At 53.8% G+C, this 27,616-nt stretch overlaps 8 protein-coding genes across 8 annotated transcripts; 5 read left to right on the forward strand and 3 right to left on the reverse strand.

Moving 5' to 3' along the window:
* Positions 1-102: 102 nt before the first annotated feature.
* Positions 103-2,444, forward strand: CKM354_000337900 (uncharacterized protein; the record flags this gene model as incomplete). Its single annotated transcript, XM_044798575.1, has 2 exons — positions 103-1,054; positions 1,108-2,444. 2 exons carry the CDS (start codon positions 103-105, stop codon positions 2,442-2,444), a joined length of 2,289 nt encoding a protein of 762 aa, XP_044654510.1.
* A 268-nt stretch (positions 2,445-2,712) lies between these two features.
* On the reverse strand, positions 2,713-3,399 carry CKM354_000338000 (uncharacterized protein; the record flags this gene model as incomplete). Its single annotated transcript, XM_044798576.1, has 1 exon — positions 2,713-3,399. The coding sequence occupies one exon, from the start codon at positions 3,397-3,399 to the stop codon at positions 2,713-2,715; it is 687 nt and encodes a 228-aa protein (XP_044654511.1).
* Positions 3,400-6,373: 2,974 nt separating this feature from the next.
* Positions 6,374-9,364, forward strand: CKM354_000338100 (uncharacterized protein; the record flags this gene model as incomplete). Its single annotated transcript, XM_044798577.1, has 2 exons — positions 6,374-6,635; positions 6,687-9,364. The coding sequence occupies 2 exons, from the start codon at positions 6,374-6,376 to the stop codon at positions 9,362-9,364; spliced, it is 2,940 nt and encodes a 979-aa protein (XP_044654512.1).
* Positions 9,365-9,796: 432 nt separating this feature from the next.
* On the forward strand, positions 9,797-12,805 carry CKM354_000338200 (uncharacterized protein; the record flags this gene model as incomplete). The annotated part of the gene is made up of 1 exon (XM_044798578.1): positions 9,797-12,805. The coding sequence occupies one exon, from the start codon at positions 9,797-9,799 to the stop codon at positions 12,803-12,805; it is 3,009 nt and encodes a 1,002-aa protein (XP_044654513.1).
* Positions 12,806-12,981: 176 nt separating this feature from the next.
* Positions 12,982-14,133, forward strand: CKM354_000338300 (uncharacterized protein; the record flags this gene model as incomplete). Its single annotated transcript, XM_044798579.1, has 2 exons — positions 12,982-13,223; positions 13,290-14,133. The coding sequence occupies 2 exons, from the start codon at positions 12,982-12,984 to the stop codon at positions 14,131-14,133; spliced, it is 1,086 nt and encodes a 361-aa protein (XP_044654514.1).
* A 223-nt stretch (positions 14,134-14,356) lies between these two features.
* On the reverse strand, positions 14,357-17,893 carry CKM354_000338400 (uncharacterized protein; the record flags this gene model as incomplete). The annotated part of the gene is made up of 1 exon (XM_044798580.1): positions 14,357-17,893. One exon carries the CDS (start codon positions 17,891-17,893, stop codon positions 14,357-14,359), a length of 3,537 nt encoding a protein of 1,178 aa, XP_044654515.1.
* Positions 17,894-18,298: 405 nt separating this feature from the next.
* CKM354_000338500 (1-phosphatidylinositol-3-phosphate 5-kinase) lies at positions 18,299-25,510 on the forward strand (the record flags this gene model as incomplete). Its single annotated transcript, XM_044798581.1, has 1 exon — positions 18,299-25,510. One exon carries the CDS (start codon positions 18,299-18,301, stop codon positions 25,508-25,510), a length of 7,212 nt encoding a protein of 2,403 aa, XP_044654516.1.
* Positions 25,511-25,725: 215 nt separating this feature from the next.
* CKM354_000338600 (uncharacterized protein) lies at positions 25,726-27,165 on the reverse strand (the record flags this gene model as incomplete). Its single annotated transcript, XM_044798582.1, has 1 exon — positions 25,726-27,165. One exon carries the CDS (start codon positions 27,163-27,165, stop codon positions 25,726-25,728), a length of 1,440 nt encoding a protein of 479 aa, XP_044654517.1.
* Positions 27,166-27,616: the final 451 nt, after the last annotated feature.

Below are 27,616 nucleotides of genomic sequence, written 5' to 3' on the forward strand. Positions count from 1 at the left end.
TATACGGACCGCGACGCGCATCCAGCCATCGCGCCGTGCACACTCCATCCTCTCGGACGCGTCGTGGCGTAATCGCGCTACTGTACTCTCATCGCTGCCGACATGGACGCCGGAAACGTGCACAAGAACGACATCGAGGGCGGCCGAGGTCGCGCTGCGGTCGAGGCCTTGAAGGAGGACACTGGTATCCATCACGATACCGCTTGGGCGAGCGCCAATGCAGTCCCGCCCGCTGCGACGCTGGCTGAGGTCCCCAGACACGAGAATGGCATTGGCCATGGGCCGCAAGTGCGCAGCACCACCGAAGGCCTCGAGATTGTCTGTGGGCCCTTGATCAACTACAAGCACACGAGCAATGAGCACACCGATCAACCGCAGTGGCATGGAAGTGTGCTGATCGTCACCACTCCCGGTCAACAACCCAGTCCGCTGACGCTGAGATGCACTGGCGCTTGGAATGGCGGTGCTGCTGCTACCAACGGGGTCGCAGCTGGTGTTCAGGATCGCACTTTCCCAGCAGAGAAGTTGTATGAGGATCCCACGAGAGGCTTCTGGCGCTACGTGATCGATGTTCCATTTCAAGAAGAGGAGGCGACATGGGCATACAGTATACCGGACATGGTCAGCGCTACCGACAAGTCGCCCATCACAAAGCCTCTGCGCTTCGTTGTGCCATCGAAACATGAATCGATGCGCATCATGTTCCACTCTTGCAACGGATTCAGCGTTGGTACAGACATGAACACTTGGACCGGCCCAGTGCTATGGAATGATGTCCTGCGCGTGCACAACGAGCAGCCGTTGCATATCATGATTGGAGGTGGAGACCAGATCTACAACGATAGTGTGCGTGTGGATGGCCCTCTGCGCCCATGGACGGACATCGCGAACCCAAAGAAGCGACGCGATTTTCCCTTCAACGAGGAAATGAGGAAGAAGTGCGATGATTACTACTACGAGAACTACGTCCGCTGGTATGGTACCGAGGAATTTGCACTTGCCAATGGACAGATCCCACAGCTGAACATCTGGGACGACCATGACATTATCGATGGTGCGTGTCCCTAATCTCGTGTTTGAATCTATGCTAATGTGTCTGTTCCTTAGGCTTTGGATCGTACACTGACCACTTCATGAAATGCTCCGTGTTCCGTGGCATTGGAGGCGTCGCCCACAAGTACTACCTCCTGTTCCAACACCACATCCCACCGCCACCTTCTACGTACAGCACCGACGCACCTCAGACCACGAAGACCACAGGACATACGACTTCTCCAGACGCTGTCCAGCTCAAGGACACCTTCGTCATGGTCCCGAAGCGCGAGGACCCTAGCTGGATCATCGGTACGCGACCTGGGCCATATGTCGAAGAGCGGAGTCGCAGCATCTACTGCCAGCTTGGTAAACGAATTGCCTTCCTGGGCATCGATGCGCGAACAGAGCGCACGAGACATCAAATTAATTACCCAGAGACTTACGACCAGATTTTCAAGCGTGCGAATGACGAGATTGCTCGTTCGAACGGTGCTATCAAGCATTTGATCCTCCTTCTAGGTGTGCCCATCGCGTACCCGCGATTGCAGTGGTTGGAGAACATCATCAGCAGTCCGATCATTGGACCCATCAAGTTCCTCAACAAGCGCTTCGGTGTCGCAGGTAGCCTCTTCAATCAGTTCGACGGTGGTGTTGATTTGCTGGACGATTTGGACGACCACTACACAGCGCACCAGCACAAGAAGGAGCGCAAGGCATTGATTCACAGGCTGCAGCAGATTTCCAAGGACCACAGCGTTCGCATTACTATTCTGGGTGGCGACGTTCACTTGGCCGCGCTTGGCCGCTTCTACAGCAAAGCACATCTCAATATTCCGGCCGAGCGAGATTTCCGCTACATGCCAAACATTGTTAGCTCTGCCATTACCAACAAGCCACCGCCGCAGGCTGTGGCCAATCTGCTTGCGCGTCGCAACAAGATCCACCACCTGGACCACGAGACGGACGAGACGTTGCTGGAGATGTTCAACAAGAATCCTGGCGAGGGTGAGGAAGGAGTGGAAGACAAGACGGCGAAGAACAATCACGCGACGATGCCGAGCCGGAACTATGCAATCATCACAGAGTCCCACTCTCACACTGGGGCTCCAGTGAACGGTGTCGCCACAAACGGCACCATTGATGGTGTCGGTGACACCTCAAACAACGCCGACTTCACACTGCCAAAGAACATGCGTGAGCCAATTCACAAGGGTGAAGTCCAGGCCGGTACAGAGCATCCTGCTGCAGGTGGCATCAAGAAGACTGGACTGGCTGGACGCGATGGTCTCGATGTCTGCATTCGGGTAGAAATCAAGCCTGGTGCGAAGGATGGGCGAACCGAGGGTTATGGCATCTCCATTCCGGCTCTCGAAAGCGGCGCTTACAAGGGCCAAGGCACGACATGGTAGGAACATGGCCGCGCGGTGGTACGATTGCAACAGGACAAACGCTGGGTCGCAGCCGAGGAGGAGAAAAAGGCCGGCTGTGGCTGTTTCTGAGTGTCCGCGGAGCACAGCACATGTTCGATTTCTTTTTTGTGAGGATACCCTGTACAGTGCTCTTCGAAGATCATCTGTAATGTAGTGTAGTCTGAGATTGTGCAGCAAGAAACCGTTCTTTCTCGTCCAGTTCCCCGCATCCTAGTCGACACTCATGACCGTGCTCATTATCGTGAGATCACATCCCATGCCGACCGCCGCCTGCGCCCCCAATATCACTTCCCAACCTCTCCCCAACACCAGAAGGCAATTTGTGATCATTCGGATTCGCAGCAGCCTCATACAAGAAATTCACCGGTTCTCGACTCAACTTCATCCATTCCCCTTTAAACCCCAAATAATCCACCCTCGTCTCATCCTCATCTCCTCTCCCCCAATTATCCTCAAAGAACAAATCCAAACTCCGAACGGTATTAAACAAAGCCCGTTTCACAAGAACTTCTTGCACATCGTTACTCTGCGCCAATTCTAATGTCTGCGTCGGAGGTAAATCGGCCGCGGTACTGAAATCGAGTCCCTCGCGGTTGACGTAAAGTTTTAGGGTCATGGGTGCGGAGTCGGTGGTTGAAGTTCGGATGAGGATGGCGTGCAGGCGGATTTGAGCTGTGAAGGGGATGTGCATGAGGAGTTGTTCGTCAGCTTCGCTGAGGAGGGAGGGAGAGGGGTTGAGGCGTTCGGACCAGGTTTTTTGGACGATTTGGGCACCTGAGCCAGGAGAGGATTCGTTGAGGGTTGTGATGACGGAGAAGTCGATTTGGTCGTAGATGTGGTGTTGGAGGGCGGGGGTTATGTCATCGCTGTGGTCGTGAGCATCGTGGGAGTGGTCATGGCTGTGGTCGTGATGTTCATCGTGGCAGTGAGACATGGTTGGATGGTTTTAGTGGTTTTGATCGTGCCGGAGCAGATCGATTGTGAGGTTGCTACATTGTTGTTTGTGCTAAGGAAAGTGTCTTTGGAAGCTGATGCGTGCACATTGACGCGGGGCTGTGGGCCCCACTTTGGTGATGGCCTGAGGCGTGCTATGGAATTCGCAGTTCTTAACTCCATTGACAACATTGACATAGCATGGGGAATGACACACGCTGCTCTACTTGAGACAGATCATGGCAATGCTGTAATACTTGAGTCAGATGGGTAAGCAAAAGAGCCCAATGTCGTCCGCAGAAAGAATGCTGATTCGCATTTATGCTAATATCGACTTTGCCCCAGCGGAGCGGAATTATGCTGCACTGCGCAAAAGTTCCGCTGCTCGCGACCAAGATCTGCTCGTCCTCTGATATTGATACGGTCAGACAGCGCCGGAGCTCTTATCGCAGGCTCATTGCGAAAAGGTCGGTCCCGATCTCCTGGCCGCCAACTGGCCAACAAGGATGCTCGTTTCTTCTATGTGGCGACAGTAATCTGGTAAAACGCCGATGCTGGTTGGCTGTCGCTGCAAGCCCGAAGAGGAAGGTGAAGATGCCTGCAAGGTGGGGACTTCGCCATAATTGAGGCGACATCTACATCTTTACGAAATGTCTAGAGACAGGGCTCTTGGGCTCATGTGTCATTGCTCACATAGAGAGTAACAGCTCCGCAATCGCATGCAATAATGTTGTACAATATGTCTTGCGTGTGTGTGGAACCGCGACGCAGGCTTCCTTGCTAACGCCGAGTGAATGTCAGTTTGAACACTGGCTGGCAGTTTCGAGAGCTGAAATGTTGGCTAGCAAACGCTGCATCCTGTCGAATTCGTCCCGGCTTTCGTCTGTTTGTTACATGTGGTGTGTGCAACTTCGAAGGGCCCTCTGAAGACCTGCAACGGCAGCCCCTGTAACCGCGAAAGTGTAGCCAGGACGCCGAGGCAGGAAGTCTTTTAGAATGGTAGGCAGGTCTTGTCTGCGAATAAGTTGACGCCGTGGCCGGCTCTGCTGTTGCAGAGCCTTACGAGGCCATTGTAAGTACTAGCCATTGGCATTTGCTTGAGCTGTCGCTACGATTTCACCTCCTGACCTCGTGTCTTGAGTTCGTGTACGCGTGGCATACCTCGTTTGGGGAGGGCTCTAACATTGCAGGAGTTCGTTGCGGTATTATTCTCTTGCATGGCGTGCCTGTTGCATCCCGTTTCGAAACCCAGAGTGCGCGTCCAGCCAGGCATCGAGGCCGGTCGCTACCAAAAGTAAGTCCAATTTGGAGGGTTACGCGTCTTTTCAATAAAGTGACATGAAGCCACAAAGCATAAGGAGTCTTTCGCAGGCAGTCTGGCACCTTGCGATAGTCCACAGAGATGGTTATTCTGTCGACGAATCGATGCGTATACGAGCTGCCATTTTTGTGGAGGAGAATGAATACGGTGGTCGGAGGTAGGGCAGACGAGGCACCGTCGCATTGTTTTCCGAACACGGCTACCACGCAGTGGTTTAGTGCTGCAGTAGTCGCTCACGGCAGCGGCGCGGGCGAGCTTCTCGAAGGCCCGCTGTTCTTTTCCTGTACCACATCGTCAGAGGATCCACACGTTCTTGACCTGTGGCAGAAGGGCGAGTGGAGAAACGCCTCAACGCGAGCCACAGTGACCTGGCGGTGTCCAATCATCAATTCGGGTCCGGTTTTGCGTAGGTGAAAAAGTGGCACCTGCTTTTCACGGGCGTAAAAATCTTTGGGAAGCGAATCCACAGGCGAAGTGTCGGCGGCCGAGCCGGCGGTGGTGAGGTGAGGCATGACGCGCTGGCCCTCCCAGTGCAGCGAATCCTTCGACTTGGTGATGGGCGCGGGCAAGACTTGGCCGCGCGTGGGAAAGTTGTGCAGCAGACGGGCATTCGAGCACAGCACAGCCATTGGCACTGGGGCATCCTAGTTCTGCTTAAGTGTGCCAGACAGCCCAGCACCCAGCCAAGCATCGGCATGGCTGAGCAGCCTCTTCATCTTCATCTGCATCTGTGGCGTCGCTTGGCATAGCGAGGACCCACGCGTGCCACGATGTCTGGGGGCGCCAGGGCGCGAGGGCGCAACGGGCAAGCGATTGCTCTGCATGGTCAAGCTCGCCAAACGAGGCGCGCGACTGGTGCACATGTGCCGCGCCGTACGTCTGCAGGCGGTGGTGCAGGGAATTCTCGCAGCGCCACGCTGCGAGTCGCGAGACTGCGCGGAATGGATGATCGCTGTTCGCATTTACCCCTCCCTGGTAAGGCGCAGACCACCGGCGAGCCTTATAGTAGTAATCACGGGCTTTAGGCCTAAAGTCCAGGCGAGGTCGGACGCATTGTCGTCGTCGTGTTCAGTATTAACCACTGCTTGCGATCGCGCTATCACTCCCAGGGGCGGATCGCATTACGCGCGGTGAGCACGTCGCATCATCACTGCTGGACTGCTAAAGTCGGCGGTATGCGATGTGCTGCATAAGAACGGCCCACCCCGGTTTCCTATGTCTTGGGCGCCCTTCTTGGTGAACGTCATCTGCTGCTCCTAACACGATCCTCTCCTCCACAACCTTCGCAGCGAAACGAGCAGGTGCTGCTCTCGGACTCGAAGTCGCGAAAGCCCGAGGCGCGCGCAAAAGGACCCTTCTTCTTCGCTCCCTCTGACTTGCCTTCGTTCCTCGCATCCAAGCCCCGGAGATACCCAAACCGACTGCTACAGAGATCGGCAGGGCTGAACTGTCTTGGGGTCACGGTGCGAGAGCGTGCGAGGCCTGGGCGGTTACATCGTCTCGACAAACACCGACTGCCGCCAAGCGCCGTTTGTGCACCACTGGACGTCACTCCGGCCGGTGACATTCTTGTACGCTCTGCTCCCGCTCCTGCGCTCAATGCCCTGAATGCCGGGCCTCTCCCTCTTGCTCTGACCAACCTAACCCGCTATCGATGGCCATGTCGCATGCTTCGCCCGAACCCCACGACGACTATGCCAGCGGCGCCGAGTCGCCCATCGACGAGAATGGCGTCAAGACGGAGTCGGGACAAGCATCGCCGTCTGGTCTCGGCGCGCAAGACGCGCCAGCCGTGAAAGCTCCCGGCCACATGCAAAAGCGTCGCCGCGTCACACGAGCCTGCGATGAATGTCGAAGGAAAAAAATTAAATGCGACGGAAAGCAGCCGTGCACGCACTGTACGGTGTACAGCTACGGTTCGTGTCGAGCAGTCTTGGTGTGAGATGCCCCGTCTAACTCGTTTGCAGATTGCAGTTATGATCAACCCTCGAACCGCCGCAGAAATCCTGCCCCGGCATATGTAGAGAATCTGGAGCATCGAGTGCACCGCGCCGAGACGCTGCTGCATATACTGATTCCAAACCTTGATCTCAATGACCCTGGCATTGAACTGGCAGTACAGCAAGGATGGATTCCTGGCGCTCCAGGAAAGGGCAATCCGACGGCCGCTGTGCACGAAGCTCGTGCATCGAGACCGGCACCGGCACCAGCATCGACATTGCCTTCGGACACGGGCGAAAAGAAACCCGACACGAATCTGGAGTCGATGGTGCGTGCAATTGCCCAGCTGGACATGGACGAGACAGGGCATTGGGACTACCATGGCCATTCATCCGGGTTGAGTTTCGTTCGACGCATGCGTGAGCAGTTGGGAGACCTGATGGGACCGGAGACCTTCGCGACGCCCTTTGTCAAGAACCGGCCAATGTCACAGGTGTTTGACTCACCCAGATCGATCGTAGAATCACCCATGGGCGAGATTGCGTCCATCAGTACCGAGCTTCCGCCCAAGGAAATGGCGCGGCAGCTCAGCGTGTATGCCATCAATGATGCCGCCGCGCTTCTCCGCATGGTTCATCATCCGACCTATTGGGAGAGTTTCGAGCGCCTGTACGCCACTCCCAGCGATAACTACAGCAACGAAGACAATCGCTTTCTCCCGCTCTTCTATAGTGCCATTGCTTTGGGCAGCTTATTCGGCAAAGACGATGAGACTGTCGTCGATCGTGATGGCTACGAAAGTGCGATTCAGCAGGGCTTCACCTACTTCAAGACTGCCAGGCAACTCATGGATATTGCCGATTGTCGAGATCTCGCATCAATACAGGCGGTGATATTTATGATTCTCTTCTTGCAATCATCCGCCAAGATGTCGCAATGCTATGCATACGTTGGAGTGGCCTTGCGATCGGCATTGCGGCTTGGCCTACATCGAGCCGCGGCTGGACGATTCGATCCTGTGGAGGCTGAGACCCGGAAACGAGTGTTTTGGATTATTCGAAAGATGGACATATACGTTGGCGCGATGCTTGGGCTCCCGCAGACCTTGAGTGATGAAGACATTGACCAAGAGTTCCCAGTGGAAGTCGACGATGAGTACATCACCAAAGACGGGATACTTGCACAGCCAGAGGGCGTAGTCCCTATCATGACTGCGTTCAACGCGCACACGCGACTGGTGCAGATACTGCAAAAGATTGTGCGCAAAATCTATCCCATCAAGTTTGCCGAGACTGAAAGCGTTGCCGACAAGTCCTACTCGGTCTCGTTTTCCACCATACGAGAGATCGAGAGCGAACTGGAGGAATGGAAGAAGAGTCTGCCGCAGATTTTGACGCCATGTGAAGCGCCACCGCGATATGCTCGGGTGCAGCAGCTTCTGCGGTTGTCATACTCCCACGCGCAAGTGCTTCTTTATCGTCCCTTCCTGCACTATACGGCAATGGAACGCAGATCGAAGCCCGTCGACCAGAGAGCATACGCGTGCGCGGCATCGTTTGTCAACGTATCGCGAAACATCATTCACATCGCATCACAAATGAAGCAGAAAGGACTTCTGAATGGTGCTTTCTGGTTCATCATGTACACCACCTTCTTCTCGATTCTGGCATTGGTATACTTTGCAGCTGAGAATCCAGACAATCCTACCACTGCAGCAGTGATGAAGGACGCGATAGAAGGAAGAGATGTGCTCGCTTCGCTTTCGTCGCGGAGCATGGCTGCTGACCGGTGCACGGCGACGCTCAATATTGTGTTTGAGCGACTGCCCGCATGGCTTAGGAACGGACAGCAGAACCCGGCGATGAGCAAGAAGAGGGCATACGAACAAGGTCCGTATCAACAGGGGCCTGCAGCATCGCGGAGCCACCCCGACGTTTCCAGTCCAACCGCTTTGGATGTTAAAAGAGCTACCTTTCCGAACATGTCTGGAAACGGCAGCACACCTGGAGCTGCGTCACCGTACGAGGCCTCATGGTCACAGTCTGTTGGGTCGTCTTATGGGCCGCAGACACCGACATCCGCATCATTCGATCCGAATGCATACCCGGCCATGGGCAACAGAAGCATATCGCATCCTGTGGACAGCGGCATGCAGCAATACCCAATGCCGCAGAATTTCGCAAACCCACAACTTTCCGAATTATCATCAATGATGTTCCCAACCGCAGATGAGCCGTTTATTTACCCCAACCAACCGTTGACGACATTTGAGAACAATCAGCAGTTTGCGAAGAACGCCGCATACCTGAATCGACAGGCGTTTGGCAACATGGGCAAATCCAGCCCTGTTGGCTCGGCACGGGATCCGGCTGAGAACATTGAAGCACAATTCTATACGCTCCCGCCGTATCTCGAGCAGCAACGCCAACAGCATCAACCGCCTGTCCACAACATACCATCATTCGGTGGCAGAGGCTACCTACCTCATCAGCAGCATCAACAGCAGCAGACAACGAGGTCAGCGCTGCCTTTCACCAATGGGACGCCAACGGGCGCCACAGCGACGCTTGCACAAGTGCCGAATGGACAATGGCAGCAGCCGCCATTATCTAACATTGACATTCAAGGGCTTTTCGGGGGCGCAGAGTCGACATGGAATCCCATGAACATGAATATGATGCCAAACTATCAGAACCAGCAATGACTAGAGAGGTGAGGGGAAACTTCATGGTAGCTACGAGGTGGTGCGGTACGTGGCAGACATGACCTTCATGAACGCATTGGTTTGGTGTTGGGATGAAGTAATCCGTTCTTTGATACCCAGAGCATTTTCGTCTGCCGCACAGCGTTCGTCAGCAGCCGTCGCATTTTATAGAAAGCGTGAAAGCGTAGAGATGTCGTATCAGGGTACACAATATGACCTCAGACACAGACTGCCTATCCCAGACACAGTGGTATCTTGTGATCAGCCGGATGACGCCTTTGCTTCGGGACGACCCCAGTCCCACAGGCGCGTGCCCACCATAGCTCTTGCTCTACGCCTCCAGCAGGTGTGCCGCATCGTCTGTTCTCCTCATCCTCGGTGCTGTCGTAGACGAGGTGGACTGCAGTGGAAGAGCGGAAGCACCGAAGCAGCATGGGCACCACGCGATCACGCAACCCATTGGCCTTTCTGCCCAGCCAAGTCACCTTCTGGGCGTCGGCCGTCTACATCGCCCTCTTCGCCCTCCTCCTCGTCGTGCACACCACCGTGCCCTCCGCTCCGAGCTCGCCCACGCCTGCTCCCGGCATCGACATCGAACAAGCTTGGCTTGACCTGCGCGTCCTCTCCAGCAGCTACCACCCATGGGGCTCACGAGCCAACGACGACGCACGCGAGTTCCTTCTCCATAGGATCAACCATATTTTGCAGGAGAATGAGATTGGACACAAGACTGTGTACGCGACCGAGCGTGGCTTTACATCGCAGACAACAAAACCGCAGCTCGTGACCGTGTTCGCCAACGACACGTCCAACTTCACAGCGCTCGACGACTGGACCCATGCACCAGTAACGTTATACGGCGAGAGCACGAACCTGATTGTGTACATTCGAGGCACGGAGGATGATGAAGGCGACTGGTGGAACAGCACGGAAAGCTACAGTGGACCAAGCGGTGTCCTAGTGAATGGTCACTATGACTCTGTTGCAAGTGGATTTGGTGCCACTGATGATGGCGTCGGTGTGGTTACGGTCCTGCAGCTCATTTCGCATTTCACCACGAAGGGCAACAGACCACGGCGAGGCATTATCGCGCTGCTCAATAACGGCGAGGAGAATGGGCTATACGGCGCGAGGAACTACGTGAATCATCCAGTCGCCTCGTTCGCCCACACATTCTTGAACTTGGAAGGCGCTGGCGCTGGAGGTAGAGCTATTCTGTTCCGGAGCACAGATGCGGAGGTCACCAAAGCCTACTCAGGAAGCCCATATCCTTTCGGTACGGTGGTCAGCGCGGATGGCTTCAAGCGGGGCTTCATTCGCAGCGGGACCGACTACAGTGTGTTTACGGAGGAGCTCAACATTCGAGGTCTTGACGTGGCCTTTTATGAACCTCGAGCTCGTTACCACACAGATCAGGATGGGGCTCGTGATACGAACAAGGACAGTGTCTGGCACATGCTGAGTGCTGCCATCGCCACAATGCAGCAGTTGACCTCTGACCAGTCCGATGACTTCGTAGGCGCTGCTGATCAGAGCGGCAGAGTTGATGCTGGCAAAGGTAGCGACTCTTTCTACTTTGATTTGCTCGGCCGCGCCATTGCCGTGGGCAAATTGCACACCCTCTTCGCCCTGTCCGTTACCCTGCTTGTTGTAGGGCCGATCATCTTCATCCTCCTCGAGGTAATACTGCGCAAGAACGATAAGTGGTACCTCTTGGCCGGCAAGCGTTACTTGCACTCTTCTGATGACGACGAATCTATCCGCCTTCACGGTCGCCGAGGCTTCTTCCGATTCTTGTTTGCATTCATTGTGGCTACTGGGATCACAGTCTTGCTAGCATATTTGCTAACAAAGGTCAACCCCTACATCGCGTACTCGTCTGAATATGCCGTCTGGGCAACGTTCTTATCTGCCTGGTTCGCGATCGCCTGGCTGCTGTTGGCAGGAGCCGCCAACATTAGACCCACAGCGCTACACCGCATGTTCTGCCTTTTGTGGCTCTACATACTGACCTGGATTGCTTTAGTCTTCACCACGGTTGGCGAGCACCAGTTCCAGATTGCAAGCGGCTATTTTGTGGTGATCTACAATTTCTCTGCCCACCTGGCGCTCTTGATCTCCTACCTGGAGCTATTTGCCTTGCCGACCAAGCAGAGATATGTTGAGACTGCACTTGGCGCACAGGCTGATTCGGGATCTGTCCGTCCAGCCAGCAGGTCCTCGCGTAGGCTGCTCGACAACGCAGGCGCCACCGAAGATGCGGAAGAGCCGACAGAAAGATCATCTCTCCTGAGCCACTCAGACGACCGTGCCAACAAGCGTACTACCACCATGTTCGGTCGTCGCAGAGCAGATCGAGACGAGGTGCCAGATGATGTTGACGAGCCGCTGCTCAACAAAGCGTATCTGGACGAACAAGCCTGGTCGTCTTCTTTGCCCAGCTTCACCTGGATCCTGCAATTTCTGATTCTTGTTCCAATCAATGTCATCATTGTTGGGCAAATTGCACTGATGATCACATCTGCAACGCACCAAACGCCAGCAGACGGCAATGCGGTGTTACCAGTATATCTACTTATGGCAGTCCTCGGTGTTCTTCTGCTGCTACCACTCAGTCCATTCTTGCATCGTTTTACCTACCATATCCCGGCGTTCCTCACCCTCGTCTTCACAGGATGCTTGATATACACACTACTTGCATTCCCCTTCTCTCGAGATGCGCGGATGAAGTACTACTTTGTTCAACATATGAATTTGACCTCTGGAGAAAACAATGTCACTCTTGCTGGGCTGGACGGCTACGTGCAGACTGTTGTGACTGAAATGCCAAGCGCAGCAGGCCAGCCTATCTCGTGTGGTGAGGACGCATCTCCATTGGCGAAACGAAGAGGGCTTGTGAGTTGTTCGTGGCATGGCCTTCAGCCCAACGTGGTGCCCAATGGATACGCTGCTCTGCAAGCGTCGAAGAAAGGCAACCACACGAAACAATCTAAGCCTTATCAGAAGTGGCTTGATTTGAACGTTACACACGATGGCGATAGCGCTCTTTTCAGCTTGAGAGGCCTGAACACGAAAATCTGTCGACTGGAATTTGAAAACGCAGTGAACGCCGTCGCCGTAGAAGGAGGCGCTACATCACCATTACAGAGAGCTGTCGGTCCCGAAGGCAGCAATCGTGTGACTTTGTTCAGTCGAGATTGGGACAAGAACTTCAGAGTTAACGTCACATGGCCAGTAGGCCCCGAAGTCAAAAATGGCAAGAAAGAGAAGGGCGGGACGGCAACAGGACAACGTGGGCGAGCGTGGTGCAGCTGGGCAGATGCCAACACCAACGGCGCTATACCTGCCTATGACGAATTACACAGATTCGAGCCAGTTTGGTCTGTGGCTACAAAATCAGCTGACGGGTTGTTTGAGGGCTTCAAGGACTTTGTTGTTTGAGAAGTCGAAAGCATTAGCGACGAAGCATGGCATGCATGGTGTTTGGGAGGCCCGCCGTCCGTGTACCCGGTTATTGAGGATCGACCGAATCCTTCCGTAGCTCAGCTTGTTTTGGACGAATACTCAACAAATACATTTCTGACACAAGAACACAATATATCATTTTCGTTCGAAACATGTCCTCCCTAGACTCTGCGATACGTCTACTTGCCAATAGAAACTATCATCAGTGTTTTCGGCTGGCCGCGACCGATAAACATGAAGAACTGCGTGTAACGTTCGCAACGAGCACCAATTTTGGCGATAATGAGCTGCCAGTGGTACTGTTTGTCGGTCCCATGTTCGGCAGCAGATACTTCTGCACGGATTATAACAAGCTCGCGATATCAAGTAGAATCAGGTTCATCTGCGTTGATCGGTAGGCAAAACCTCATCCTTTGGCTTTCTTCTCATTAAGCTCGAAGCTGATACGAAGACAACACAGACCCGGTTTCGGAGGCTCAACAAGTGTACCCATCGAAGATCGTGTCAGTATTTGGCTCGAAACTGTGCCGCAACTTCTCAAGCATCTGAACGTCGACTATGTCACGCTTATTTCGCATAGCGCGGGAACGATCTATCTACTGAACACCCTGTACCACCTCCGACAAATCCTTGATCCCAAGAGACCCTACGTGGCACTCCTCGCTCCATGGGTTTCACAAGAACATTCCGGAGTCACGATGTTGAGTCTTGCTTCTAAGCTCCCCGATGCTGCTTTCTCTGGCTGGTCAGGTCTTGTGGGGTTCATTAATAAGACTTTGGTTCCGGCTGGTTCGTGGTCGGGCGGGGTTATTTCTTCGAGTGCTAGTCTTTTTCAGTCTTCGCCGAGTAATGCTGAGGTCATATCCGAGGAGACTGCTAAGGCTAAGTGGGGAACTGATGCCGCTACTGTTGCTGCGATTGATGGGCTGCAGGCGAAGTATTGTTGGGCTGAGTGTATGGGTGGTGCGAATGATGAGGCTAGACTTTGTCTGGGAGGGGGAAAGGGACTTTGGGGTGTTTGCGAGGATTACAGCGAGTATGTCCGAAAGTTCTGTGCGGCGGAACGACAGAGGAATGATGCAGGTCGCTTGCTGGAGCTACATGTTGTCTTTGCAACGTCTGATATCATGATCGGCACTGGCGGTAAGGCTTATTTCGAAGACGTATGGGGTCAAGACTGCGTGGCAGGATGTGTCGATGTGAAGATGATGCAGGCACCTGAGACGAATCACGAGACTGTGTTGAATTTTGAGAAAGGGCTGATGCACAAGATATTCAAGGACATAGGAGGCAATGCAGCCTAGATGTTGAATGCTAGCGATATCTCCGAAGCCATTATGGCGCAATGCAGGTGTCGATCCAAGTGTCCCAATCTTATGCTTGTAGGCTCAAAGCCACATTGTGATAAACAACAAACTTGTGAAGCTCCTGCTGCGGATCCAAAACAGCGCCGGATCTGAAGAAGCACACAAGGTAGGTGATCAGACAAGGTGCTGAACACCAATGGACCTATGAGGTCTTGACAAGTCAGATATCCCAGCTCAGCACATCTACATGGATCTGCCTCGTCCTTCTTGGCTTGCCTGCTGCAAATGCATTCCCATCGCTTGGCAGAGGTGCAAGGTAAGCGGCACAGAACTCTGCCATCGTGCTAGTAGATTCCAAGACAGCATGATGCCGGTTCACTGCGTCGCTAGATCGTGACTGACCTCCGTTCTCGGTTTTGCGATCCTCAGCCTTTGACATCCACGGCAGCCCGGGCGTAATGCGTTCCGTGGGATACGCAGCTTGCGCAGCCACCAGAACATGCTCGTACTCTACATGGTCGTCCTTGGGACAAGAGTGTCTATACCGCGCTAGAATGGTGGCAAGCGTGATCGAGCCTTTACGAGAAGGGGTATAATTGTCCTTGATCCAGGCCATCATCTGCAGTTCATAGCCATCTTTCTTGGTTCCAGTCTGTCGCTCAGTCAGACGTATTCCAGCAGTTTCCGTTGCATTCAGCCGTGGCGTGTAACGTGTTGCAGCTGTGAGGGTGTCAAAATGCAAGGCATCCCCGTAAACATTTCGGGCCGCAAGAAGCAGCTTCTGGAGCGTTACCTGATTGTCCTCTGGGTATGCTTGCCGGTATCGTTCGGACACGCCATCGAGGTCGTGCGTTCCATTGCTCGAGGGTGTGTAGTTGGTACGCAGGTAGTCCTTGCGTCTTTCTTGATTGATGAACTGCATCCGCGCTTGGCGATGCTTGTAACCAGGATGATCACGCGGCAATTCGGGGCCTCTGGCGTTCAGGCTACCAGACGGCAACCGCCTTGACTCTTCTGCCTCTTTTGAATGTGGCAAACCAGGCCGAGGCGAGCGTGTGGCATCTGAATCATTGTTATTCGCGGGTTGGGTAGTAGACATCGACCGTTTCGGTTTGTATCTCATGCTGTGCGTAATGTCATCTTTGCTGAAAGCGTATCGCGCAGCTAAAAGCAGATCTTCAATGAAAATGGCACTGTCATGGGGGAAAGCCTTCCGGTACCTCTCAAGCACGTTTGGCAGCTTGAATGGACCATTTGAGCTCGGAATGTAGTTTGCTTTCAACCAGTCTTTGCGTATCGAAAGGGTGACGGCGGGGGGTTTGGTGTTGTGTGCTGGGTTGATGTCAGTGTCGTCGTCACCATTTGAAAGATTTAATTGCGTTGAGACTGCCTCAGGCCGCCATGGACTCGCATTCGGTGAAGATGCGTTGGTCGCAGACGATGGAGCAGTGCGGAGGCGACCAGAGGACGCTCTAATGGTCGAACGTTCGATCGAGGAACCATTCACAGGTTTGGCGTTCCCTCTGCTTGGCTTCTGTTCACTTTGGGTGGAAACTTGACGTGATGAACCGTGAAGAGATCCAGGACGAAGGGAGTTAGAAGACCCGGCTTGCGACCTCGGTGGATCGTGCGGTCCGCCACTGTCCTCCGTGGCCAGTCCAGACGACGACGCTGGGCCTTTCGAAGCAGACGTACGTGGGGTCTGTGTGCCCTGGTAGGTATGCGGCACAGTGGAGCGTGGGCCTGAAGGTGGCATTTTCGATAGCTTTCCCTGGGTGGAAAGAATTCTAAAAGTTGACGGCTGAGAAACGTGTGAGCGCACCCCTTGTGACAATTGTCGTTGCACCGGGGGCAAAGATGGTGAGGAAACATGAGTTGGTAGACCAGTTACCGGATCACATTCGGGGTAAATGCTCACATTCGCGGTCCCACGTGGTGACCGTCCCGCGGCATTGAAGTCCTGATCCGATCCTTTTCCATGCCTCGGTGAACCTGTCGCAGTGAATGTAGGCTTCGGCGGTAGCGCATGGCGCTTCGGCGGAGGCGGAAGAATTGCTTCTCCGTGTCGTTTCTTTGGCGATTTCCGATATGGCAGTGGCCGTGGGGGCGCTACTTGCAACTCGTTATCGTCTTGGGCGGTGCCTCGAATCACTGCTCCTAACGCGCTAGACGGTGGCATGGCAAGTCCGTCAGGCGGATGGGGAGAGCTGGATTGGTGTCTGGAATATCCGCCGAGGGACGCATCGCTTTCAACGCTGCTGTCCACCCAAGTCGCAGCTGGAACAGCGGCCTGTCGCGCTTGCCAATTATTGCTAGGGGAAGGCGTGAAGTCTTGCGTTGTACCGTCGGAATGCTCAGAACTCGAATCAGAGTCGACCAGTGCCTCGGACCGGGAAGCAGGTTTCTGATGGTATGCATCGGCACAGAGCTGCGATGTGGAAGCAGCAGCAGCGCCCGCTTCAGCCTCATGATTCCATCTCGTTAGAAGCGCCATGGGCACGTTGGGGGCGGGAAATTGTCTACCTGGCAGTGATGGCAGCCAAGATGCAGGATTATCAAGCAGCTTACGCTGGTCGTGGGGTATCTTTCTTCTTGCATATGCAAAGAGCGATGCATTAGTTGCACTAACCTTTCCCCGCGGCGTGGACTGTAATGTTCCGCTGGGAGGCACTGCATCGGAGGGTGTGTGAGCGATAGGTGCATCATCTTGGTGCGGAGCCTTTTTGCGGCTAGCAGATTTCAAAGGAGTTTCAGAAACCACGGCCGAGCTTGCAGGATGTTGTCGGTGATCGCCCTTGCTACCTCCACTGGCAGTTCGTGAAGGTGGGGGTCTTACCAACGCTTTTTCTGGAAGTTGAGCCGTTGGTAGTTGTGTTTGTGGTGTCACTTCCACTGCCGCAAGAGACTTCGGAGGAAGCGCTGGTCTCTTCGCAGGGAGCAGCTCCGTGAGCCTTGGATTGATGGTCTTTGGGCCAGGAGGACTGCCATCAATGTCATGCGTGACTGCCTGGACAGGACCGTGGAGATTGACACCACTCTCGACCTCGAAGCCATCTTTGCCCAAGGTGGGCCCCGGCGACTTACGTTTGCTCGAAACCAGTGTTCTGTTGGCTTTCTTGATCGGTGTTGTTTGTGGCTCCTGAGCAGCTGAACGCTTTGATGTCTTGGGAGACGCTACAGTAGGTCTTGGGTCATTCTGTGCATGTTTCTGGGCATCGCGAGTAGCATTTGCCGGGATACGAAGTGATTTGGTGCTTTCAATGAGTGTCCGAATGTCATATAAGACCTCCACAGGATGTGAAACTCCTAGTATCGTGCGTCGCAGTGTGTGATACTCGATTTCGTCAATATGCAATTGCACGAAACCGTCTGCAGGTCCAAACGGAGTGCTAACCACTGTAAATCTCTCCAGGCGAATCAGGTCGCCGCTGACTTCAGTAGTAATAGGCGATCCGCTATCTTCTTCGAACGTCGCCACAGCTTCCTCGGAGAAACGCGCCTTCACCTTCCAACTGCCATCTGAAATGTAGGCAGTGACGACGTCCTCAGAAGAAAGGACCTCTACCAGCTGAACCAGAGTATTGGAGGAAGGCGACGCGACTTCGCTCCGGAAATTGCTGCCATCATCGCTGAAACGACTCTGCGTCTCCGGGTCTGGTTTGATCCCATTCAGAATCTGCTGCTTCCATTCGACAACTGCGCCGAGTTCAGCTGTGAGGAAATTGGCCAACCAGGGCTCAGGTAATTTCGGCGCCATAGTCTGCACAAAGATGTCGAGCGCTCAATGACATCGCAGTCACACTGAAGGTTAGTCGAAGTGCAGGGGCAAATGTGATGTTGGCGGCGACAGTGGTGGACGTGTCATGTATTTGGGTAGCATGCCGTGGAGGTCAAAAGCGAAGGTGAAGGGTACGCTCAAAGTGAAGTCGCCATGGACGTGGACGCGCTTGTTGTGAGCACGGCAGTGGCGCGCGTTCCGGCCCACAATCCCTGCCGCAGCTGCCTCGAACGTTCGTCATGGCTTCACGACCTCGACACCAGTCGCGCCGTCTCTGGATGCAGACCGCTCACGCTGAGCCACGTGGGCAACAGATGACTCCGCCTTGACCACACCAGTCGCCCGCGATGCTCAGCACCTTGCACGCGACACGCTTCCGCCAGCATGGCGATCAACGAGTCCAGCAACTCGCCCGCTCCATCGAGCCCGCTCGTGCCGTTTCTCGCGAGCAGCAGGTCGCGGAGAGGCTCGCTGGCATCCATCTCATCCAAGAAGGGCGTCGATAAAGAGACGCTTGCTCAAGCCCTCGACGAGATCCACACGACAGCGAGCAGGTCCGATGGCCTCACTAGCTTTCACGACTTCGATGGGGAAGGTAAGACCGGCGGCGCCAAAGAGCTGGTCAGCAACGGCATCACAGGCATGTACAATAGGCTTCGACAGACGGTAGCTGGTGGTTCGAGTAGCAGCGTGAAGGATACGGGCAAAAGTGTGCCCAAGAGCATCGAGTCTGTGGACGCCGGATCGACACTGTCTGCCACATCCTCTCTGCAGACTACGCGCTCACGAACAAAGGAGGTGAACGGGAAGAAGACAGTGTCAGACCAGCTACCGCCTGCCAATGACAGTGCCTCATCCTCTCCACAAATGCGCTCCGGTCCCAGCAAAGACGCCAGCGAAGGTAAGCCCGCCGCACCACAACTTCATGTGCCCACTGCCGATGCCCAGCCTTTGCCCGTTGCTGGCCCGCGAGACCAACGTGAGACGGCTGTCGACGCGACAAAAATGCCACCGGCACAAGCCAAATCCAAACCAGATGGAGAGGCTCCCACGAAAGAGGACGTCGAGAAGGCAAGAAACGCGTGGGCAAACGGCGATCGAAGTGCTGAAGGCACGGACGCACTAGCTCGAGTTCTCTCACACCACGAGACCTCACTCACGAACACGACGTCCAAGCAGATTAGTTCTGCGCAACTGCGAGACGATCTGGAAGAGGCCATCGATGACTCCGATTACGTAGATGAGTCTGAGGCCTTGTTCCCCTCTACCTCTCAGCCATTGCCGACAGACGCTGCAAGGAAGGCTGAGCTTCCGTCTGTCGAGCCTCAAAAGCCACAACGACCACCAATGCCACGCGTAGGTGTCTCTCACCTTCCAGGTTTCGATCCCTCGCGCGCTTCATCCACGATGGATGGCAGCGAAGGAAGCTCTGCTCCAAGCTCCCGCCACGAGTCCTACCACAAACCCCGTCTGGAGCCAGCAGCAAATTTGAACGCTGGGCTGTCACGCAAGAGATCAACTCTGAAGCCTGCCAGTAGCTCTAGTCAGTCGCAATCCCTGCACCCGAAGCGTCGTGTGCTCGACAAGAGGTTTTGGATGCAGGACGAAGGGGCCAAAGTGTGCTTTTCTTGCGGGCAAAGCTTCTCCACCTTCCGTCGCAAACATCACTGTAGGACATGTGGACAAATATTTGATGCCAAGTGTACCTCCCTCCATCCAGGTCGTCAATTTGGTCAAGTCAGCGACGTTCGGCTGTGCAAGCCTTGCGAGAGTATGATCCTGGGCAGTGATGACGACTCTACAGTCTTCACCGATGAGGATCGTGACGATATTACGCGCAGCCCTCTTGGGCAAACTCACAATACAAATTTCAACGACACAGACGGGAGGTTCGATGGATCAACGTTCAGTAGAACCGACACCGAAGTCATGACACCGTCCATAGGAATACCTGTGTCTCGCCGCAATCGCGAGGCCAAGCGACGTTCTGCGATTCTCGAGTTCGATGATTCTCGCACTCTGGCGCGGCCGAGCTCATCCCATTCTCTGATATCGCTGAGTCGTCGGCCACGCTCCTCGAGCCACCGTCGACGACATTCCAAGCATCACCCCAGTAGCCGACTGGTTCGCTCAAGCGTCGATATCGAAAGAGGACCTTTTCACCAAGGCATCACGGAGGATGCCGAGAAACGCCAGCTTCCCACTTTCCACAAGGACAATATCATCGATCCAGACCTCGCAGACTTCCTCTCCGATGAGGGCTCTGACGATGGACAACACCAGAGCCTGATGACAGCGCTAGAAGGCCCTTCACCTTCACCGGGAGAACGCGATAGACTAGGGTTTACCGGTCTATTCACTTCTGCTATCCGGAAAGGTCGTTCTCGAGGCACCGATAAACGCACGGCACCGGGCTCAAGCATTCAAGGTCTCAAAGGGGATGGGGTCAAAGCTGCATTGCCGCGACCACGTAGTCGCCATCTCAGCGATGGATCTGCGGTCCATGCTTCGCCACGAAGAAGGCAGAGCAATCACTTTGCCTCAGCGGACGCTGCACAAACGAAGACACGGCCAAGCACACCCTCTGGCCAGACCACGCATGCGAAAGTCACCCGCAGTCCAGCTCTGCAGCAGAACCGACCTACAGACGATCTTGAACTCTACCCTGCGAGCGATGAGCATGTCAGGAAATTACTAGCGCAGCTTCTGAAAGATGCCCGCGTTGCACATGTCCATGCATGGCAGCAAGCACTTCTGCCCGTTGTGATGCAGTGCACAAATGACGTTGAGCCAGATGTGCAAGCAGGCGACGACATGGACATCAGGCATTACATCAAACTCAAGAAAATCCCAGGCGGCAGACCGAAAGATACTGGATATGTTTCCGGCATTGTGTTCAGTAAGAACATCGCTCTAAAGTCAATGTCTCGCACCTTGACAGACCCCAGAATCTTGATCGTCAACTTCTCGATCGAGTACGCTAGGCACGAGGCACATTTTATGAGTCTCGAGCCAATCTTAGCGCAAGAAACGGAATACTTGAAGAATCTTGTCAAGCGTATTGCCCAGTTGAAGCCAGATGTTTTGCTGGTGCAAAAGCATGTATCTGGCAAAGCTTTACTGATGCTTGAACAAGAGGGTATCACAGTTGCGTACAACATCAAAGAGTCTGTGCTTGCGGCTATTGCCCGCGTGACAATGACAGCCCCTGTCAAGTCTGTCGACAAGCTCACCATGATGAATCCGGACAGCTTGGGACGGTGCGACAGCTTCGACGTCAAAACATATCTGACGGATTCCGTGCGCAAGACTTACATATTTCTGTCCGGCTGTCAACCTGACCTTGGCTGTACAGTGATACTACGAGGAGCGGATACGAAGACCTTACGGAAGATCAAACGCATCGCTGAGTTCATGTGCTACGTGGCCTACAATCTCAAGCTGGAGAATTCGTTAATGCGAGATGAGTTCGTGTCTATACCACGGACTGTTGATGGCCAGAATGGCACATATGACCACCCGGGCACCAGTACTGTGGCGTCCGAAGAGCGCCAGTCGACTATCAATGAGACTCTGCAGCACGAAATTGAGAAGGGCAACGCGAAATTGCATTTCAAATATGAAGAGCAAGAGCAAGAATCCCGCAGGCGCGTTCTCTCAGCGTCGCCTTTTGTGGTCTTCATGCAACCTTACCTGCTGACGCAGTTGCGCGACCTTGAGCGTAGACTAGCCACGTACAAGATTCTACGAGATCAATATGCGGCCGCAGATGAGGACGAAGACGAGCCGAATGACGAAAAGGCCGATCGGGATATCATAGAGAACTTCAGCCTCGTGAAACCTGACATGGTCAATGCGCCGGCATCCAAGGACCAGCCAAAAGCTGTTCGCGAATATCTTCACGCAGTGCACGAAGCTCAGCTGCAAAAGGCCGAGCAGACATTCCAGGTCCAGGAAAGGCAGTGGGACACCTTCCAGAATGGCGAGGTCGATCCATTCGATCCTTTCTCGCATCAGAAGATAGTTGTGCTGTACTCAACAGTGTCGAGCATCACCAGTGCACCCTGCACTGGTCCAGAGCTACTTGGACTCGGCTTCTACGCTTCATACGGTCGGACCGATCCAGATTACGACGACGACCTTACGCTCGGGCAGTACGTCCAGGAAATGTGCTACGGGGTCAGTAAGCCTTGCACGGAATGTGGGAAGCCAATGTTCGACCACCATAGACAGTACGTGCATGGCTATGGGCAGCTGACAATCTCTACGCAACGCCAAATGGCCAAGGTTCGCGGAATGCACGACACGATTCTCATGTGGTCGACTTGTCGCCTTTGCCGGCACGAAACGACCGTCACTCAGATGAGTTCGCACACGTGGAAGTACTCATTTGCGAAGTATCTTGAGTTGAGCTTTTGGAGCAGCCATCTCCATCCCCGCGCCGGTCTTTGCAAGCATGACATCCACCGAGACTTCCTGAGATGCTTCGGCTTCCTAGACACTGTCGTACGCGTTCAGTATGATCCTATTGATATATACGATGTCATTGTACCGAAGGCGCAGGTGACGTGGAAAGTGGAAGCAGACCTGACAGTCAAAAATGAACAGTACCTACATTGCGAAGAAAGACTTCAAGCGTTCACCAATTCTGTACGGCAGCGATTGAACACTATCACAGTGGACAACCTCGATGAAAAGACTGCAGAAGCTGCGTCGGCACTCGTCGACGAGCTCAGAAGCAGGCTTGAGGCTGATGAGCAGGAGCTCAAAGAGAAACTGCAGCTCAAGTATGCAAAGTCCCGTTACTATGAGCTGATACCACTGAATCGAGCACTACGATTCATGGATGAAAAGGCCATCGCCTGGGATGATGAGTTTGCCAGATTTGAGGAGAGGTATTTCCCTTCGGAAGCCGACATACGCAAGATCGCAGCCGATCAAATGAAGAAGATGTTTCTCGAATCTCAGCCGATTCGCAACATGATTGGATCTGAAACAGGAAGTGACACTGAGGATGGCATCGACGTGTCCCGGAAGGGGAAGTCACAGATAAAGGATGAGTTTCTGAGTGAGAAAGCGCAGCATGTGCTTTCGAGTGCGATGCAAGAGCACAGGGCTGCTGCTGATGAGGATGAGGGGTTGCGACACTTGGTAAATCGTGAACACGGGCTTGGTCCTGAGCTCACAAGGTCTCCTACACCAAGGCAAGAGCAAGAAGAAGCTGTGGAACGCGAAGATGTCAAGCATCTAGATCTCGCTGTTCCAAGCCAATCGCCACCGCCTGTGCTCGTGGGCGACACGCTGGATGAGTTGTCGCCAAGGCGCAGTCCTGAGACACATCTTGATCAAGCCCAACAACAAGACGAGCCATTTGCCACCCAGCCCAAACCGCTGAGTTCAGGACTCTTGGAGAGGATTGAGCAGATCAGAAACAACAAGATGGCAGCCGGTACCGATGAGATCCCAGAAACCAAGATCCCTAGACTGGCAGACTTACAGCAGAAGAAGCGAGACGCGAGCCCTAGCCCCTCACCGAAACCCGTTCCTCCGCCCTTTCTGAGGGCAAAGTCGCAGCCTGGACATCCTGCCCACGCTCATCGCCTGAGTGCCGATGCAGCCATCAACACTCAGAGTATGGATGCTGTGGCTACTGGTCAAGAGCAAGTCAGCAATAGTGATGCACTTGCCGCCGAGAAACGGCTGAACGAGAGGCTGGGAGTCGCACGGCTTGCCAATAAGGCCGGCAAGATTGTACCGTCCCTCATTCCGCGGTCTGTTCCCATCAAGCAGGAGGAAAATGGTCCCACCACAGTTTCGGCTCTGGCAAGGCACTTTGAACAGATGTCTCGCGAGTTTGAAAAGGAACGGCTGAAAGAGCGCCGCCAAAGAGCGATGCGAAGTCGTCAAGCGAGAGCAAATCCCCTCGCAAGTAGCAGGCCTGTTGTGGAGGTCTACCAGAACGCGGTCGATGCGGTGGGCGAAAAAGCGCCGAGTCTGAAAGACGATGGCGAGCTTAGTCAAGCACATCAAAGGGCCGCTCGCCAAGAGATGGATGAGATCGTGGCGCAGAATCAGCCCGAAGATGTTTCAGGCGCCGAACTCGATGAACATGGCAACAGAAGCGATGACCAAGCCGAATATCACGAGGGCGAGGCTCCTAGTATGAGCGGCGAGACTGCCGTCGATGGAGACGATGAAGCGAGTGACAACGAGAATACAAGATCGCGCTCAAGAGATGTCTCTGATCCTTCTTCCTCACTCCAGTCGCCCTCGACTAGTGGACCTGATCTCCACGATTTGGGACCAGAACTGCAGATTGGCGAGCAGAGAAAGACACAGTGGTTCAAATACCTCTCTGAATTCTGGTCCAAGCGCTCTGCATCAGGCTGGACAAACCTGGAATACCCTTTGCACGCGACCGAGCACGTTTTTGAGGACTCGGACATCATTGTGCGTGAAGATGAGCCTTCGTCAGTGATTGCGCTCTCACTCGCCTGCGCAGATTACCGCGCCAAAGAGAAGGGCTTTCGAAACGCGCCAAATCGCCAATCTTTGTCGAAGCATGGCCACGCACATACTGCGAGTACTGCGAGTACCGCAAACTTATCAAGAGAAGAGGGGCAGCGTGCAGACATTGAGGCCAGTCTACTAGGTGATACAGCGACGCACATGAAATACTCGTTCGCGCACGGACAAGTAAAGGCAAGCTGCAAGATCTTTTACGCCGAGTCATTTGATGCGCTGCGACGCAGATGCGGTGTGGCCGATCGCTTTATGGAGTCAATGTCTCGCTGCTTGAAATTCGATTCAAAAGGCGGTAAAACGAAATCGCTTTTCCTTCGGACTTTGGACAGCCGCTTCATCATCAAGAGCTTGCAAGAGGTCGAGCTGAAGGCCTTCACAAAATTCGCGCCGGACTACTTCAATTTCATGAGCTATACACTCTTTCATGGGGTCCCGAGTGTGATTGCCAAGATGTTCGGTCTTTTCCAGGTGAATATTCGCAACCCAGCGACTGGAGTCGACTTTTCGTACTATCTTCTTGTAATGGAGAACCTCTTTTACGAACGGAATCCGAATCGCCGATTCGATCTCAAGGGCAGCATGCGGAATCGCAAGATTGAGTCCACAGGTCAAGCAGATGAAGTACTCCTGGACGAGAATCTGGTTGAAACCATCTTTGAGTCCCCACTTTTTGTTCGGGAGCACAGTCGAAAACTCCTTCAGGCCTCGGTATTCAACGACACTCTCTGGTTGTGCAAACAGAACGTGATGGACTACAGTCTCATGGCTGGGTTCGATGATATTCGCAAGGAACTCGTTGTTGGTATCATCGATTGCATACGCACTTACACATGGGACAAAAAGCTTGAAAGCTGGATCAAGGATCGTGGGAAGAATAAGCCGACCATCACTAGTCCCAAGGACTATAGAAATCGCTTCAGGGTTTCAATGATGCAGTATGTCCTGCAAGCGCCGAACTGCTGGTGGAGCTTCCAGGCCAACCTTGGAACACCTAAGACTTTGAGAGAGGGCGAAGGCCAGGGTGCCGCGGTAGAGGGGGATGTCACTGAGACAGGAGACGATCTGTCATGAGTTCACGGAGTGCACGACCATTAGAACGGCGAGATAACCGGATCAAAGAGACTTTGCTGCACGATTGACGACTGATGGCCAGCCACTTTCAACGAATGAGGAACGCATGGTGTTGGTCTGCGATTGTACTTCGAATGGGACGGCTCCAGTAGCAGGTTCTCTATGCGACAGAAATTATAATTCAGAACGTCATTATGAAAAAGAGAACGGACAATTCAACACTTCTTAATCCATTCGCGATGCCACTCGCCTTTGACAAACGCCGTTACTTTGAGGTCGAATAGTTCTGGCAACCAGAGAACCTGCTTCACAGTGGCCAGGTTAAAACTGTGAGACAGCAAGTTCGTGAGTCCCAGCTGTTTTTCGAGTAACCACTGCTGCAGTTTGTCCTTCGGAACATGCATAACATCGAAACTTGCGCCTTCCAGTGATGCTATGAGCTCCATCCATACCAAAAGCTTGCGCAGCCCTTTCCAGTCCACCGACTGCAAGCGAAGAAGACGTTGCTGCTGCTTCTGAAGTAGAATCGTGGTATTATAAGGATGAGCGCCTAGGCATCGATAGATGACTGCTACGAATATGAGCAATGTCAAACGACAAGCTTCGAATATCGACCGCTGATTATCGTCCAGTGACAATGTAGTATCGTTCGCACGAAAGCAGAGAAGTCGATGAGCGATAACATCGGCCCACAGTAGTACATCGTCTTGTTGTTGACGTATGCTGGCAGCCTTTTGTAACCTTGAGCTGACCACACCTGCCAGAGTCGCAATCGCATCGAGAGTTTCGAGCCACTGTGGCACATGACCGAAGATTTTAGAGAATTCGTCGCGCAGCCCTGGATCTTCAGCGGCCCACAATATCGCAAAACCATGGTCACCATTGATGCCTCTGTCATACTCCTGTTGCCACCACGACGGCAGAGGCAACCCACACGAAAGCTCCAGCACGAAAGCTCCGCGCAGTTCCGCCCAGCTGCAGGCAGCCCTCAGCGGTCTGTTTCGGTCTAGGGCTGCTAGTCCACCTTCGAAAGCTCGAACCATCTCTAGCATGCCTTTTTGTTGTGGTAGCCACCAGTCGGCGTTTCCTGACATCTCAGCATACAGTAATAAGCTCGCTGCCGTGCCCAACATCGCCTCGGTCACCTGCGTCTTGGACACATTCTCGAGACGTTTTCGTTGCAGAGTCACCGCTTTCTGGTGATAAAACATACTCAGAGATGTTTCTTGCCCCACCTGAGAGCGTTGCGGGCTACGAAGCACTTCAAAATATAATTCAGAATTGGCGAGCACTTGATAAAATGTCGCTTCATCAGCTATTCCTGTCATGAACCAATCCGGTCGATGAGCGCTTTGGCAACTGATACTATAATCAGAAGTCCAGATATTGGCCAATAAGCCTTTGCCAATATCGTCAAGCTCGATCGGAAGATGGAAGAAGGTGTGTATCGATCCGCCGCCAATGGCAGGGGCCGGACTCGTCAATAGGGGCGATGCATATCCGGAATCGTGACCAGAAGTTGAAGAAGACGTGAGATCTTCGATGAACTCTAATTGAATCGAGATGTTTCGCTTCTTCTTGGGCCGACGACGCTGGAAACCAATATCCTTCATGGCGTGTCGACGAATACGGCGAAGGGTGGCCTGGTCGTGCATATTGTCGATGTGGGTGAAGTTCACAAACTGAAAGCTTGTTGGCTTGGTCGGGCCATGGCCCGCGCCGTTGTTGGTGGTGACTATGGTCGGTGAAGCTGTCTGCAGCGTTGCTTTCAGACATGGGCTTTGAGAGTCCATCTGGTTCCAAGGGCTCCGAAGAGCACTGTGCCCGATCCGTGATTCAATTGCTCGATCTGCATTCGTTTCTGTCACCGTTATGATCGTCCATTCTGCTCTTTTTGGAGGCGATCGTGGGGACTTCAGCTCTTCTCTCTGTTGTGTGGTGCCCAGCTGGAATCCCACGTTCATGCATAGCAGATCAGACCACATCCCAAAACAGGCATAGCTCTGTACACGGCATGAAATGCAGCTATGAATAAGCAGTGTGGGTCGAACAAAAACAAGCGAGCTGGTGAGGCGCGATGAATCATCGTCAGCTGTGGCTTCTGCA

The sequence above is a fragment of the Cercospora kikuchii genome (assembly GCF_019650295.1).
Source record: "Cercospora kikuchii DNA, contig_00002, whole genome shotgun sequence".
Lineage (NCBI taxonomy): Eukaryota > Fungi > Ascomycota > Dothideomycetes > Mycosphaerellales > Mycosphaerellaceae > Cercospora > Cercospora kikuchii.